At 36.6% G+C, this 12505-nt stretch overlaps 1 protein-coding gene across 1 annotated transcript in view; it reads left to right on the forward strand.

The window, feature by feature from the left end:
• Window positions 1-1411: 1411 nt before the first annotated feature.
• Window positions 1412-12505, forward strand: part of LOC107664476 (placenta growth factor-like) — a 27043-nt gene continuing 15949 nt past the window's right edge. The window contains exon 1 of the mRNA XM_016455062.1: window positions 1412-1940. Coding sequence (XP_016310548.1) covers window positions 1824-1940 — 117 coding nt within the window. The 5' untranslated portion in view covers window positions 1412-1823. The remainder of the gene's footprint in view (window positions 1941-12505) is intronic.

Consider the following 12505-nt stretch of genomic DNA (forward strand, 5'->3'; position numbering starts at 1 on the left):
TCAGCTTGAAGAGGGGAGAATGAAATGGGAAATGCAGTCTTTTTTTAAACACTGAGGGTGTTTAAAAAAATCGAAACACCATTTGGATCTTATTCTGTGTAACTATGCCCTTTATTTATATATATATATATATATATTTTTTTTATTTTTTTTGACAACATGAATTCAAAGTATTGATGAAAGTGTACCTCTGGGTTGTGGAATATTGGTGCCTTCACATGTTCGCTGGAAGAATGGCTATATATGTCACATTCAAGCGCTTTATGGCTGGAGAGATTAGGAAACGGATAATAATGACATTTTGTGCAATATATGCTCTTTTATTCATGTAAAAATTTACAATATACAAACAGTTACTGATATAAATAAATGTATGTTACTGAAACTGCAGCAGCTATTAAGATAACTTTATTTAATAATAACAACAACAATAATAATAATAATTACCATTCACAACTGAAAATGTCCTCCTTTGCCATTTAAAAAAGTTATACTGTTGGTAATCTCAAATCAGGTACCAAAATATAATCTGAATTTCCTGAATATTATTACTGTTTTATAACTGCAACTTCCAAGTCGGCAACTCATAAATACAATAATTCTGACAGCATGTAAAGCATATCTTCTAGATGTGTGACTTTCTCAAAATTTAGAAGAGTTAGCCTACATTGTTTTGAACAAAAAAAGTGCTTAATTCATATGCTTTGTGGGTAACACTTTGCCTTACAACTTTAATGTACTGCAGTTAACATATACAATTCACTAATCTTAAATCATGTGAATCTCAACATTTACTAAAACATTTTTAAGATCTGTTAACATTAGTTAATGCACTGTGAACATGAACGTTAACATTTTCATGAACTAAAGGTTAATAAGTGCTGTGGAATATTTTGCTCCTTGTAAATTTGTGTTGATGCATTAACTGTGGTTAACAAATGAAATCTTATTGTAAAGATCTCATTAATGTATTGAGAGCAATAACCTGTATATCATCATTAGAGATGAGATTTTATTATAAAGGTTTAAAACAATGAAATAATGTGCTTAAAATCATTTGTGAATAAAATGTAGATGTTACCACACGGGTAACAAGTCAAAATGTTATTTAACATCACTGAATCCACCTAAATAGGCTATATTACGTCACCCCAATAGAACTACATCTAATAGACCTAAGTCCTTAATGTAACAATTGTAGGTTATCACTTTTTACAGGGCATTTTTCACAGTTTTCCCCTACTATTATGTGGCTCTACACATAATCAGTGAGAACAGTGAAATAAAGTGTGAGATGTGAGTTCATGGAGGGGAGGGCAGTGGGAGGACAGTATGAACATGAGCAAGGCTTCGGGAGGAGGAGATTTAAATGATCAACTTGTTGAAAGGTAGTCAGGGCGCTCATATGGAAGTGTGCCACTCTATTTGGGAAATGCGTGAGCAGGAATCTTGCACTAGGAAACAGACGCTGGATCTCCAGTGGCGCGTGAGGACGATTAAAACCTGCAAGCTATAATTTAAAACACGGTTTACTCCATAAGGACCTATTTTAAACATTTTACCGGTGGTATTCGCGTACATCTTCCGAGGGAGATCTAGATTGGATGCAATTAAGGGACGTGTCACCACTGATATTTTATGAAACCAAAAAGATAACAACATTGCGAGTATGTTGAGCGCATTTTCCGGATTGTTTCATTTTATTTTATATCTTTGAGAAAGCAACGCACACTTTACTACCGACGCGACAAGGCACGAACTTGCCACCTAGAACCGTTTTGTGGAATTTATGGTGAAATTTACATATTGACATTACCATTTGGATGGACTACTGTTTGGATTTTTCTACCATTAGACGTGCTTTGGCATTCGAGATGGGTTATTTGACGGCACTGTTACAAATAGTTGCTGCGGTCCAGTTGAGCCTTTTACCTGCACAGGTGAGCATATGGGCCGTCCTTTTTTTACACTTAACCTGCATAAATTATAGCCTACACCACGTACGCTTCAAGCGAGTGATGGTATGTTACAAAACGAGAACGCTATTTTAATTCACTGAACGAGGCGACGCGATCCTAGCCCTGTTGAAAAAACCAGCATATGCTGGTTAGGTATGTTTTGACGCTGGGATGCTGGTTTAAGCTGGTCCTTTGCTGGTTTAAGCTGGTCCTTTGCTAGTTTAAGCTGGTCCTTTGCTGGTTTATGCTGGTCCTTTGCTGGTTTAAGCTGGTCCTTTGCTAGTTTAAGCTGGTCCTTTGCTGGTTTATGCTGGTCCTTTGCTGGTTTAAGCTGGTCCTTTGCTAGTTTAAGCTGGTCCTTTGCTGGTTTATGCTGGTCCTTTGCTGGTTTAAGCTGGTCCTTTGCTAGTTTAAGCTGGTCCTTTGCTGGTTTATGCTGGTCCTTTGCTGGTTTAAGCTGGTCCTTTGCTAGTTTAAGCTGGTCCTTTGCTGGTTTATGCTGGTCCTTTGCTGGTTTAAGCTGGTCCTTTGCTAGTTTAAGCTGGTCCTTTGCTGGTTTATGCTGGTCCTTTGCTGGTTTAAGCTGGTCCTTTGCTAGTTTAAGCTGGTCCTTTGCTGGTTTATGCTGGTCCTTTGCTGGTTTAAGCTGGTCCTTTGCTAGTTTAAGCTGGTCCTTTGCTGGTTTATGCTGGTCCTTTGCTGGTTTAAGCTGGTCCTTTGCTAGTTTAAGCTGGTCCTTTGCTGGTTTATGCTGGTCCTTTGCTGGTTTAAGCTGGTCCTTTGCTAGTTTAAGCTGGTCCTTTGCTGGTTTATGCTGGTCCTTTGCTGGTTTAAGCTGGTCCTTTGCTAGTTTAAGCTGGTCCTTTGCTGGTTTATGCTGGTCCTTTGCTGGTTTAAGCTGGTCCTTTGCTAGTTTAAGCTGGTCCTTTGCTGGTTTATGCTGGTCCTTTGCTGGTTTAAGCTGGTCCTTTGCTAGTTTAAGCTGGTCCTTTGCTGGTTTATGCTGGTCCTTTGCTGGTTTAAGCTGGTCCTTTGCTAGTTTAAGCTGGTCCTTTGCTGGTTTATGCTGGTCCTTTGCTGGTTTAAGCTGGTCCTTTGCTAGTTTAAGCTGGTCCTTTGCTGGTTTATGCTGGTCCTTTGCTGGTTTAAGCTGGTCCTTTGCTAGTTTAAGCTGGTCCTTTGCTGGTTTATGCTGGTCCTTTGCTGGTTTAAGCTGGTCCTTTGCTAGTTTAAGCTGGTCCTTTGCTGGTTTATGCTGGTCCTTTGCTGGTTTAAGCTGGTCCTTTGCTAGTTTAAGCTGGTCCTTTGCTGGTTTATGCTGGTCCTTTGCTGGTTTAAGCTGGTCCTTTGCTAGTTTAAGCTGGTCCTTTGCTGGTTTATGCTGGTCCTTTTGCTGGTTTATGCTGGTCCTTTGCCAGCACATGGCCAGCATAAACCAGCAAAGGACCAGCTTAAACCAGCATCCCAGCGTCAAAACATACCTAACCAGCATATGCTGTTTTTTTTTCAACAGGGAGCGTTATAGTTTTATCGCCTATCTAGAGTGGGAGGGAGTTCACAAAAGATGTGAATTCTTTTAATTCGTTGGTTTCGATGTACTTATGCAGTAGCTCATCTTGCTACGTTTTTAAACAACCATGTCAAATTAAAAGTAATTAAACTGTAAAAAGATGAAGAAAAACGTGTTTAGAGACCTGTTCTGTTTTATTCTGTTGCTCAGTTTATGAACATACTGTAAGAACGCGTCCAGTGTGAATGTCCCGTAATGACCCTTGTGTGAATGTAAGCCTGTATGTTAAACGTTCTGTGAAAGTAGCTTACGTGTTCATATCAGAGATACTCAATGATTAGGCATCCTTAATTAAAAAGAGAATGAGGAGGATTTGAACGTGTCTACGTGCAGTTGACAGTCAGAACTGGCTTAATGAATGGAGTCAGTTTACTTTTGACACGGCTTCCAGTAAAGCCTCCAAACGGCTGTTTTTATAACACCCTCTATAACTTGATCCCTTTTTGAAGTGCTGGAAGAGAAAGCGTTGAGTCATGAAACGGAACGTGACGAACTGCATCACCCCCTTTAACCCACAGGCATGTGTGATACACTGGCGTGTTCTCCTTACACGAATGAATGCCAAAATCACCAGACAGTCAGATTATGTCTTTATATGCCTTTCTACTGTTGTCAAAGATAATGAGAGACCAATTAGGCAGTATTAGTATGTCGAAGTCAGTCTCAGACATAACAAGCATGTGCTTTTAAGATATAAACAAAAATTACATACTGTCTATATCCATTCAGACTATTCATTTTGAAATGTCAAAATGTTGAATAAGAAGATCATTGTCCCACAGCTCAAGGTAAAATATCGCACCTCATGTTCTGTGAGATGGCAAAGTCGAGCTTTAAATGTTGGCAGGAGAGTCCACCTCAACATTCTTATCTATTCGTCCATAACAGAAAAGCAGCATACTTTGAATAATGATATTTCATTGTGTTCACAAATGGGCTTTGATATGTTTGGCTTGTTAATAAGGTGTAGCCAAACATTGTTATAGACCACTACAGTTCATTTGTGGAAGTGTCTTGACCTCAAGCTTGACAGTTTTATCACTCACATTATCTTTCAGCTGAATATAAAACCTCACATCCAAGAAAATAGTCGAGAAGATAATGGTTTGCTGCAAATTTGAAGCTTAGAAAGAGCAAAGATGAACATTAAAAGAGTGTAAATTGTATGTTGTCATTCAATATTACTCCTACTACTGGCAGGTCAGAACAAGGTTTATCGGGCGTAGTAAAACCAAAAACCACACACTTCTTCCGGACCTCACAAATGACTTATGCCTCCATTCACTTTTACCAAATGCACATATTATCATATCACTGGCCGTATACCAGGTGTGGGTGCGCCAGAGAGTGTCTGTCTCCTCTTGTCTCTTGTGCTTGCGGAAAAACTTTTATTTCAGGAGTTGCAGGAAGTTGGCAAACACCGGCTGTTACTGATGCTGGTGATTATTGTAAAGAAAAGATTCAATTAAGCACTTCCTCTGTAAATATGAATGGAAATCTTTCCATCTAAATGCTCAACAAAGTAAGATTCATTTCTTATTGTTAAAATTCACGTTGGTATTTTTTGTGGGCATAAAGTCAACAATTTCAAGGTACACATTTGCCCTGATATCCTAATTAATAAAATAAGGTCAAAAAGTTCTTTAAAATAGATAATTTGATCTTGACAAGTTCAGTTCAGCTAAATAAATACACTTTTTTTTCAAAAAGGATTAACATATGTAAACTCACATACAACTTTGATGGCTGTTATCTTGAAGCATAATAGACCACATTAAATTTTAAGAGCATGTATATAAACTTCTTGACAAAAGGTATAAATGTTATAGCAAACCTTGCTTGAAGGTTTTGTGTGTTTTTTTTTTTTTTGGACATTCACATTGCTTTTATGCAATGTGTTCATCTCCTGTTCCTTCTTTGGATCTCCTGTTCTCTATTTCAGGAGGATCAGTATGAAGCAGTTTTGTAATAAAACGAAATTTTAATATCTAAAAATACAATGTGGGGAGGTGAAGAGAGAGTTTATAACCAAAACTGTACAAACGTGTAAAAAAATGTAGCCTACTGTTGATCGACACTTCCTGCAGACTGGAGTGTGTGTCATTTTTATGGAATCCAAAAAAAAAAAAAAACTTTCACACTGGCGAGCTAACTTTTTTCAATTTTTTTCTTACTTTCGTCCATCATCTCCTCTGACATGATTTTCTTCAGCAGTAACTACACACACAGTCTTCTTTTTTTTTTTTTCAATTTTATGATGAGTAGCAACCAGCATTAAGGTGCAATACTGCCACCTACTGTTTTGGAGTGCCACCTAGATCAGTGCACATTTTACATGTCTCCTTAATCAAACAACTGATTAACCTCATCAGATCATTAGAGACTCAAAGCAAAGCTGTTTTTTTTTTAATGGATGTCAATAGCCATCCAAAGTTGCGAATTTAACTTGTGCACAAAATTGGAATATCACATAAAACGTTTCGAATAAGCAACGTTTCCATCCAACGAGTCAAGAGAAAAAAATAGCCAATTCCTAATAAACTGACACTAAATATCACTAAGGAAAGTAGGAGAAGCCTGAGTATAATAATACATGTAATATATAATAAATTACTTGCGCCTCAGAGTGAGCAGACGAAACACAATATTGCTTTTATTACACCATTGCTTTCGGAGGTGGATGCTGCTGTTTGGGAACGCAGTCACAGAAGAGAGTTTTGGGAAGCAATTATACAGGAATACTTTGACTATAGACTTTGCTCGGACATTTAAGAATGACTATAACAATATTTCTGATGCTGTGCAACGAGATCCGTCCACTGGTTAATCAGGATGTGCCATCCCATAGTGCAAAGTCACATGACTTTTTTGATGCACATGGAGAAATTTATTTTCTCTCATTATTCGCATTAATCTTTTTCCACACAAGTCAAAACCCACCTCAAACAAGCCTAAAAACTTTTTTGCAAAGTAAGGAATTATTTTTTTAATTTTTTTATTTGGCATTTCCATTACTCATTTCTGATGCGATACTTCAAAATGCACATAAAAACAGGGGGATGGAAACATAGCTACTGAAGGAGAGACTTCATTTAGCTGAATAAAAAGCATATAATTTAATGAATCAACCTTTCGGCTCATCTTCAACATGCTTGCCATCAAACACTCATTTTGGAGAGATTTTCAGACTTTACACAGAAAAATGCTGTTTTTAAGAGAAGGATGATTTCGCGACAAGTAGGATTCAGTTTACGGCACTTGTTATTAATTTCTGTGGTATCCGCAAACAGTAATTAACTGTCACACAACTCTGACAGAAACTTACTGACGTCAAGGCTGTGATGTGATTGGTTATCAAGGCACACATGAATGTTACACTTTCTCCAATGGTAGAGACGCAGACTTTGGTATGTCCCAATAATAAGGCCATCTCTGCTCCAAGATCTGAAAGGGGTGCGTCAAACAAAGGAGACTTAAAAACTGGAACATTGTTGGGAACCACTAACATAGATAGTTAATGGTGCTGGATTATTTACGCTGCATACTCTCTGAATAGGTACTTCTTTTAAATAAATAATAACTTTGCGTCTGGGTACTTTTTTGACTGCTGTTTTATGAGCATTCAGACATATTACTCTTTCCAGATACAATTTTTGCCTGCTATATGACTGGGATGTATGCCATTTCAGATGCAGCCAATATTATCATATGTGTGGCATTAAGTATTACAAGTATAATTAAGTATTATATCATTATTTCATTATATATTATTACACCCATATCTTGAAGAGAATTTTGCTGAACTTCAAGATACTTGCACAATAACACATATGGCCCTCTCAAGCGCTGAGGTTTGTTACAGAACACAACATTTTTGTGGCCAATCAAATGAGTGCTATTGAATTTAGCAATTTTTTCCACTTTAAGTGATTATATGGAGACAACCTCGTGCCAAAATGCACAGATGCTTTACATTATACTTTTAAAAAGCTCCATGAAGAAAACTTGTCTTTAAAGCATTTTTTAAATTCAGTGGACTGAGCATGAAATACCCTTTAAATGGTTTACTTATGTGCAAGCTTAGTTGATGGAAAAGTTAGAAGATCATTCAATGCACCTAAAAAGACATGCTCTTATTCCAGGATTCCAGCTGCACTCTTCCAGTGCAAAAATACAAAGCGTTAGTCTTCAGTTTGTGAATTTTAATTAACCAATGCACACATGCAAGGATGCTGTCTCGTTTGGATAAGACCAACCATTTAGTGCCAGCTGAAGCTATTTTGGTGCTGATACTGAATCTCTATTAAACCCGTTGCTGTCCAGACTGGCCACCTAGGGCTAACCGGTGCAGTGCAATGCATTCGGATCACCTTCTGCCCCTTGGTGGAATGAAATGCAGGTCCCAATGGACTAGAACAGAGTCTTGCTGAATAATGTGAGCTCCCTCCCATGCATTTATTTTTTCTTCTCAAGGGAGGGATGTCTCCTTTGAGCTGTCTGTCTCACCCTTCCCTTCTGTCTCATCTGCCACTGTTAACAATTTCTGGAGAAAAGCAAACAGAATGAGAAAGTAAATATTGCCCATGTGGTTGTGAAGACCATTTATAAATGTCTTCTCCTGCCCTCTCGTGGTGGGTGGAGCGTTCCAGAAATATGTTGAGTCAGGCACTGGGAGAAATTCTTCCATGTGTCATTGTTGTATATGCTGTCCTCAGCATAAGCTTACGTGTCACCCGTGATGATGTGTCTGTAATGGCAGCTGAGGTTTAAAGGGCTACCTCATCTTTTTTTTTAACATCATTTATATTTGACGTAAAATGGCAACTTTTTATTTTGGTTTATGTGGGTGGTCTGGCTTAGTATTAAAAGAGAAATATCCGGTAACCGAAAAGTCAATTGTTGGTTGAGCTTTTATGTCTGTGGTACGGTTTAGTGGTAAAATCTAGGCTGGTAACCCAACGGATTTGATATATGAGCTACTGTACCATCAGCATGACTGTCAAGGTGCTTACTCATGTTGTACTAGTGGAATTGTAAAAAGCTCTGAATAGGAAAGTGTCAGCTAAATAAAGAATAGCTGATTGTTAGGTGTAATATATAATGCAATATGACGGGCATTATAAATCATGCATTCTAAGTTGTACATGAGACAACAATAAAAATTTACAATACATATTCTTATTTTTCTAATTTATTTCCAATTTTTGATTAGAATACATATCCTTACAAACACTACCATATACCATTTAAACATTTGGGGGTCAATGTTTTGTGTGTGTGTGTGTGTGTGTGTGTGTGTTTAGCAATGATAATAAGAAATAATTTCAACAATTATACATTTCTTGAGCACCAAATTAGAATGACACTGAAGACTTGAGGAACGAATGCTGAAAATTCAGCTTTGCCATCACAGCAATAAATTACATTTTAAAATATATTAAAATAGATGTAATAATATTTTACAAAATTACTGTTTTACTGTATTTTTTATCAAATAATTGTTGCTTTGGTGAGCAGAGGAGACTTTAAAAAACATTACAAACTCTTTCTTACAACAATTATTTGACATTTGGTTTATTAGAAATAAAACACTACAATTACAGACAAAGTTATACATTTAATCTTAAATTAGAGACTCCACACCCATAGCACAAATTGCTGTTGTTTTATTTGTCTGCTTTAAAGGGATCATGAACTGCTTTTTTATTATTGTGTACTGTCCTCTGAGGTCCACTTATAATGTTATCAAGACCCTTACCAAAAAGTAGTATACTTCAAGTTTATTTTAGTAAGTATACTTAAGTAAAGTTCAAGTATATTTTTAAGTATACTTTATGTAGTAAGTATACAAATATCAGTTTACTAGTAGTATACTTGTAAGTGTACTATTTCAATACTCCTTGGGACTAAATTGGCCCACTTTCTAGTATATAAAAGTATACTTTTAAGTGTGCTTTAAGTATAACAGTAGTAAACTTTGAGTACACAACTAGTTTACATCAATATTTTTAGCTTGTACTGCAACTATACTAAAAGTGAACTTATAGGTATACTGATAGTTTACTCACTTGAATAAACTTCTTTTTCGTAAGGGGATTTTTACATAAAAAACAGCAATTTAGAAGTAATGTTATTTTCTGTCCTGTTTTGTCCCCCCTCATCTGAACGCTCTGTTTGAATAGGGGTGGATTGTAGACTCAGATGTAGACTCAGTTGTGTATGTTTGACAGTCTGTGTCCTTAACAGATGGATGCTGCTGCGATTTAGGTTAAAAACACATAAATACTCAGTACATCAAACGATCTGTAATAACAGACAAAGCAATAGTTATCACGTAATAAAAACAGTTACTCAAACTTGTGTGGTGCGACATTACTGTCGGATCCTGTCTTTCTGAAAATCCCATGTCGAATTGTGCCTTGTTTGTAAACAAATTTTAACTACGCTTAAAAAAAAATTAAAAAAAAGTGAACAAGGTCTGGGTCTTCATTAAAAATAAAGTTCATCCACTCTTTCCTAACACTAGGATCAGAAAGAAGGCAATACAAAGACTGTGTTTTTCCACAACTTGGCACTGCACAGCATCTTCTTGTATTCGGAGCCATCTTTATGATTTATTTTCTGTGTAGACCTGCGTTTGCCTCTCTCGTTATTTACACTGCATGCGTGAATTGGTGGGCGGGGCTAAACAGGCAGCGATGTAGAAGCAGGCGTTGATCTTCTTCTTCTAGGCGGTGTTTAGACACACTATTACATCATAGAGTGGTACATTTCACAACCTGTCGTTTTGGCAGATTGCCTTCAATATAAGCTGTTTTTAGCAAAAGATTTGAGTTTTGAAACTTACAGGATGTTTTTATAATGACCTCTTATATGTCGAAAGATCAAGAACATTTTTATTTCTCAGTTCATGACCCTTTTAAGTGCAACATGTTCTGATATTTTGCCGGAAATTTTCAGCTAACAGGAAAGATTCTCGCAACTTTCACTAACATTTTTTAAGAGTTATATAAATGTTAGGACAAATTATTCTTAAAGTAATGTTTATGGAACGTTCTTATAACTTTATTAATATTTGATATACATTCTCAGAAGGTTAAGAGAAAACATTCTTAGAACAACATTCTTGGAACGTTCCCATGATGATATTTTTACTTGATCAATGTTAGAAAACGTTGGAAAACATTCTGAGATCAACATGCGAAACGTCCTTATGATGTTATTTGTACTTGATGAATGTACTTATAATGCTAAGTGAAAATGTTCTAACATTCAGCATTCAAATAACATATTTTGGGTGAAAATAAAGCGTAATAAAGTCATAACCACAACAAGAAAACAGGACATTTCAACATTTTAGAAACATTTCAAAACAATGTTCCCAGAAGGTTTTTATAACCTAAATTTGTTTCCTGACTTTGTCTAAAATGTCTCCATTCCATACGCCTAATTTGATCAAAAGGGGTGCTGAAAAGTTTGAGAACCACTGAACAAAGTTAAGAAGTATTTCAGACTCTTAAAAGTCTGAAACCTCTTACTGTCCCTGAGTGTTTCGTGAGTAAGCTGTGATATTTCTCTCTAGGCCTAATAGCCTTGTAGTTAGCTCGAGTGATGGGCTGAACATCTGGGTCATGCTGTTAAATACATCCACAGTCACCTCATGATAGATTGCTTGATTGCTTTACCGAATGTGCAGCTTCATTCGTTCTTTGCTAATTTTGCAGCCATTCTATTTTCTTAATTTCCTGTCTTTTTTACCTTCCTGTCTCCGGTGTCATCTGCAGTGTGCACTTCCATAGTCTTTCCTCCGAGTGTTAATACATTTTCATTTCGGGGGGTCATGCGACATGCCATCTTTAATTTCCTTCCTCATTGTATCATGTACATTGTCTCTCTCCCTTCGTGTAACTTTATATTTTGGTTCTATATGTTTGTGTTAGATCTTAGTCCCTCTGGACAGGACAGTGGGGCTGGAATATTTTTGAAGCTTTTGTGTTAATTCACAGATTCCAGCTTCCTGGTAGAGTGAACTACCTATTTCTGTTTTTAAAAGTGAGGATCATGCCAGCTTTCTTGGATATTTCGGTCATCTGATCTCATGTCAGAAGATGTTGTTGGCAATGCTCCCTCTAAGCGCACTTGTGATGTTGCCGAGATCCCAAAAATTAAAAATTCCATGTAGAGGGCAGACACATAAATGGGCTAGAGATTCTTGAAACAGAAGTAAATCAATAAGCAGTGTGGATGGAAACGTTGAGCAATCTGTGTGAAATATGCAGATTCATTTGTGAAATAAAGGCAGTGCCATAGACCAGAGCAGAGAATTCAATGAAAATTGTAGTATCCCAAGTTTCCAAACCCAAGGTCATGCATTTTTGTTGTGATCTATGGAAGCCCGTTTCCACCACTGAATAAAAAGTAAAAAAGGTAATTGTGACTTTTTATCTCACAAATCTGACTTGTTTTCTCACAATTGCGAGTTTACATCTCACAATTCTGAATTTTTTTCTCAGAATTGTGAGATATAAACTCGCAATTGCGAGTTATAAAGTCAAAATTTCTAGATATAAAGTCGCAATTACAAGTTATAAAGTCAGAATTGTGTCATATAAACTCACAATTGCGAGTTATAAAGTCAGAATTGCGTGATATAAGCTCACAATTGCGAGTTATAAAGTCAGAATTGTGTGATATAAACTCGCAATTGCGAGTTATAAAGTCAAAATTGCTAGATATAAACTCGTAATTACAAGTTATAAAATCAGAATTCCGTGATATAAACTCACAATTGCGAGTTATAGTCAGAATGGCGTGATATAAACTCACAATTGCGAGTTATAAAGTCAGAATTTTGTGATATAAACTCACAATTGCGAGTTATAAAGTCAGAATTGCGTGATATAAACTCACAATTGTGAGTTATAAAGTCAGAATGGCGTGATATAAACTCACAATTGCGAGTTATAAAGTCAGAATT

The sequence above is a fragment of the Sinocyclocheilus anshuiensis genome, unplaced genomic scaffold (genome assembly GCF_001515605.1).
Source record: "Sinocyclocheilus anshuiensis isolate Anshui unplaced genomic scaffold, SAMN03320099.WGS_v1.1 scaffold167, whole genome shotgun sequence".
NCBI lineage: Eukaryota > Metazoa > Chordata > Actinopteri > Cypriniformes > Cyprinidae > Sinocyclocheilus > Sinocyclocheilus anshuiensis.